The sequence below is a fragment of the Vicia villosa genome, linkage group LG2 (genome assembly GCF_029867415.1).
Source record: "Vicia villosa cultivar HV-30 ecotype Madison, WI linkage group LG2, Vvil1.0, whole genome shotgun sequence".
Classification (NCBI taxonomy): Eukaryota; Viridiplantae; Streptophyta; class Magnoliopsida; order Fabales; family Fabaceae; genus Vicia; species Vicia villosa.
This window is the reverse complement of record NC_081181.1, coordinates 135917117-135922084: the sequence shown is the minus strand read 5'-3', so window position 1 is coordinate 135922084 and position 4968 is coordinate 135917117. Positions and strand designations below refer to the sequence as shown.

Here is a 4968-nt window from a genome sequence, read left to right as displayed (position 1 = left end):
CCACAAACATTAAAAGAGTGACAGAATAACTGAATTCATTTCATTCAAGAGGGGGACCTTACTTGTGTATGTGCAAGTATACTAGTCAAATGCCTCTTAAATGAAAGAAAGATGCTCATCCAAATTAGGGAAAGTTACCACATGTCTGGGTTTTACTGCCAGCTCATGCCTTTCAAAATCCTAAATGGGAGACTTGATTAAAATGTAATGTAATGTTTGTTTGTTTGAATGTGGTGAGATAGAGGAAAGATCTCTCTATAGAGATAAGCTATGTCTATCTACTGTATAAAAGATTTGATTTTTAACTGGCTTGTATGAGGCCCAGGCTTGAGGCTTTTTGATTGATTGATTATTATTATGACTCTGGGAGAAAACTCCACTGGGGATTATTTTACAAGGGGTTTTTATGTTCTGTACAAAGCCCAGAATTGAGGCTGACTCTACTTGGAGAGTGTTTATTTTGATGGATTTTATTCGGTGTTCTGTACAAAGCCCAGAATTGAGGCTGACTCTAGCTAGGGAAAACATCATTTTCTGCCTTGTACAAAGCCCAAGGTTGTGGCGGACTCTTAAATAAACTGAGTATGGATGACTCTAATAGGGAAAAGATCCTAGATGTTAGGAATCTTTGACACATGAAGTATGGTTTATCTGCCTTGTACAAAGCCCAAGGTTGTGGCTACCTGAATGATGAAGGACTCACTGGGGAGACTCTATTATCTGCCTTGCACAATGCCCAAGGTTGAGGCTGACTCTTAACAGGGGAGTTTTATTGTTTTGGTGCCTTGTATGAAGCCCAAGGTTGAGGCTAACTATTTTTGTTGGATTTTGACTCTACTGAAGGATTTATTTATTAAAAGACTGATTTTTTGGAAGCTAACCCTTTCCAGGGATTTTGTCTCAGCTGGAGAATTTGTCTTTTGAAAAGAATGATTTTTGGAAGCTAACCCTTTCCAGGGATTTTATTCTTTTAAACAGGTTTTTATTAATTGACTTTGGAGGCTAACCCTTTCCAGGGGTTTTGACTCTTTGGGGAAATTATCTCCTAAGAGAAATGAATCTTTGGTTTTTGAAGAAGTGTTTTTGGAGGCTAACCCTTTCCAGGGGTTTTTGACTCTTTGGGGAAATTATCTCCTAAGAGAAATGAATCTTTGGTTTTTGAAGAAGTGTTTTTGGAGGCTAACCCTTTCCAGGGGTTTTTGTTAAAATGAAAGAATGATTTGGAGGCTAACCCTTTCCAGGGGTTTTTGTTAAAATGAAAGAATGATTTGGAGGCTAACCCTTTCCAGGGGAGTTTTATTAAAATGAATGGCAGAAAGATTATCTAGTGGAGACTTCTTGTTTAAAGCCCAAGATGAAGGCTGACACTGACTGAGGGTAAGCAAACATGGATCCTAGACTCTGCTAAGGAAAATTGATGAAGATAAGGGTGACAGAGACTGTCCATGTCTCTCATTCCAAAAGGTGTACTCAATGTAAAATTTGAGACAAACTTAGCTTGTTTAAAGTCTGGTTTAAATGGGAAGAAACTCACCAGGGTATGTTAAAAGGTGACTAAAGACCTGTTCCTATGTTTATAAGAAACCTGGTGGGTCCTTGTATACAAGCTCAAGAGGAAGCTGGAAATGCTTTTAAGAAGCCTATGGGTCCTTGTACAAAGCCCAAGAGGAGGCTAATCAAGGGTCATCGAGGGTTCTTGTTATAGCACAAGAGAAAGCTATGTAGTTTTGAACTTATTTTGGCTCTAAGCAAATGGGTAAGAGGTTTCACCGGGAATAATTCCTCTTGGGTGGATGTGTCCTATTTTTTGGATTCTAAGGTTTTTGCCAAGATGTTTCACCGGGAATAATTCATCTTGGGGGTTTGAACTACAGATCTCTAATTAGGAAAGAGCCTTCACCGGGAAGACATTCTCAATCCTAGGCCATATTCCTATAATATATATATAGTTTAACTGTCCTAGGGTTTACACTCAAACGTAGTTCTAAACTAATATATGCACAGTTTATATTTGACAGTAATTTAAATAAAGACTGTAAATGGAAAGCTTGTAAAGCCTAACCTGGATGGAGTGGGGGCCTTTGAAGAAGTGTGTACAAAGCCTTAAAAATGGAGATTTGGCTCTGATCAAAAGGTGTTACAGAGCTGTTGTAACGATCCAGATAGCTTCAATGACTCCTTTGGAAGGTGTTGAGATGCCTGGCTTGGATTGAAATTGCCCAGAACTTCTTGCTCGACCCCAACTGCAACAGCTCCAAGTGAGAGGTGAAGATGATGATTCTCCACGCCCAGAAGTGTTTCAGAGGTTTGGATCACCTCTAAGTGACTCCCCTAAGGTGTTTGAATACTTAATTCCAAAGGAAGAGCTCTGGTTTGAAGAATCCGAGTCTTCTTGCCAAAGAACCTTTGAAAACCTTAAGTATGAAGAAAGAAGAGAGAAAGCAAGAATTCTGTTGCTTTGGTGTCTTTTTTGAATGAGAAAGACCCCTCTATTTATAGGCAATTGGTTCAGAGTGATTGTGCATAGTGAGCTTGCTTAGTGAAGTGAGTTTGGTTTCTTAGCCATGAAGAAAATTTGAAAAGATCCCAAATGCAATGATGCATTTTCGGGCTAGCTTCCCCAACCATTGATCTTGTATGATCTAAGGGAACATTTCTGATTCAGAGGAGAGTTCTTATTGGCTTAGAGCAAGATTCCTAGATGATTCACCATTTGCCATAAATTTAAAAATGCAATCATTACATAATCACATGCCTTTGTTTTTGGGAATCTTCTCTAATCCTTATGCAATGATGAATTTGGATGTATGGCATGCTTGCAGATGTATTAGAGGTCGTGTAGCATCACTTAGTGAAGCAAAATGCACAAAATTGCAAAGTTTCAAATTGTACATGACCTATAATTTCACTTCATGAGGCCAACTTTGAACAAGCATAACTCTTAGCTCAAAATGAATTTGGAGAAGGTTGATTATAATTTGGAAATCCCTAAACATCTACTTCAAATCATTAGTTTATGGTTCCTTCAGAATCCTTTGGCAAATTTGTGAAAAATGAGGCCAAAGTTGGAAGAAAACTAGGTTAAAAACACTTAGAAAATTTTCTAAGTGTTTATGACCTAAAACTTCAAAATTTCCAAATCTCTTAAATGATTGATCTTTTGAAAAAAGTTCCATTGTAAGATGTTGTTTTATTTTGCAAGATCTACAACTTTCATGTTGGAAGTTTTTTGAGTTGTGTAGGTGAAATTTTGAGTTCCCACAATGCCCTCAAAAACCCTAATTCCCGACTTTTTGCTCCTTGATGATTCTTCTTGAATTTCTTTGGTCAAATGACTTTAATGTCCATATATTGATGATATTGATCTTTGAATGTCATGGTTTGACCAAAAATCTTAAAAGTCAAAGGTGATCCCATACAATTGACTTTTTCCAGATAAACTGAGATTCTGGACTTTTGTGTGGAATTAAGATCTTCTCCTCAAATGAGTGATGTAAATGGGTTATATTGATGTAGTAAAGGTTCTTGAATCATGTCTTGAGTTTTGGATCCATGCCCTGATTAAAAGTCAACTATCCAGATGAATTAGGTTAAAAATCCTAATTGTCGACCAGATGAAATTGGTGACTGTAGATCTTGAATTGAGGTGTGATGTCCAGTGGATCTTATTGTATGGATCATTTGAAGATGATTGAAGTCTTTAATAGATGTCTTGGAGCTTTTTAGGGTTTCCCAAAGGTGATCCCTGATTTCAGTCCTTGATAGGCTCAAAAACCCTAGTCTGGTGACCTGAGTAAACCTATACTCAGATGACTGGGTGTCTAATCAATCAAAGGTGAATATAAAAGTGAAGCTTTTGAGTCCTATGATTGTGTTAGAGACCAATCCTTCTATTGATTGATCCTTTACCTGAGTTTTCTTGTCTTTGAACATCCTTGATTAAATGCTAGATGAAGAAGTGACTGCTCTGGGTACTTGCTTTGACCTGATGAAAATCCTGAAGATATGTCATCTCAGGGGGGTCAAAAATTAGGGTATGACAGCGGTGGTATGCTAGGTAGTGGAAGCTTCGCCACTGTCTATTTAGCCACACACACAAAACAATCTCTTAACTTTCCGTCTATCACCGCCGTCAAATCCTCCGAAAACTACACCTCACATTTTCTTCAAAAGGAGAAACACATACTAGATTGTTTAGGTTCATCTCCACATATTATCAAGTGTTTTGGTCACGATTTTACTTTTGAAAATGGCGAGGACTGTTATAATATATTTCTTGAATATGCCGCCGGTGGAACACTTTCCGATCAACTCAAGAATCACGGAGGAAAGTTTTCGGAAACTCTCATTCGCCGTTACACAAGGTCTGTTTTAGAAGGACTTAAACACATTCATGAAAACGGTTTTGTTCATTGTGACATAAAGCTAGAAAACATTCTTGTATTCGACAACGGAAATGTTAAGATTTCAGATTTTGGTCTAGCAAAGGAGACAGGTTTAGAACATGGTGAGAAGAAGTTGGAATTCAGAGGAACTCCTATATTTATGGCGCCGGAGTCGGTTAACGATAGCGTTTATGAATCTCCGGTGAATATTTGGGCTCTTGGTTGCGCCGTCGTGGAAATGATTACCGGTAAACCAGCATGGATTATGAGTAGCAAGGAAAATATGTGGTCGTTGATGATTCGTATTGGGATTGGAAAAGAATTACCGTTGATTCCAGATGAATTATCAGAAGAAGGCAAATATTTTCTTAAAAAGTGTTTTGTTAAAGATCCTTTGAAAAGATGGAGTGCTGAGATGCTATTGAAACACCCTTTTATTTCTGATGATGATGAAACTGTTTTATCTATGAAAGAGTTGTCATTACCATTAATGTCTCCAAGAACTCACTTTGATTTTATTCAATGGGCCTTTTCTACTGTGAAGACTTTACCGACGGAGAGACTCCAACAATTAGTTACATAG

The 4968-nt window shown here is 37.8% G+C and overlaps 1 protein-coding gene across 1 annotated transcript; it reads left to right on the top strand.

Moving 5' to 3' along the window:
- The first annotated feature begins 463 nt into the window (after positions 1-463).
- Positions 464-4968, top strand: LOC131650104 (mitogen-activated protein kinase kinase kinase 20-like). The gene is made up of 2 exons (XM_058919839.1): positions 464-477; positions 4044-4968. The coding sequence occupies exons 1-2, from the start codon at positions 464-466 to the stop codon at positions 4966-4968; spliced, it is 939 nt and encodes a 312-aa protein (XP_058775822.1).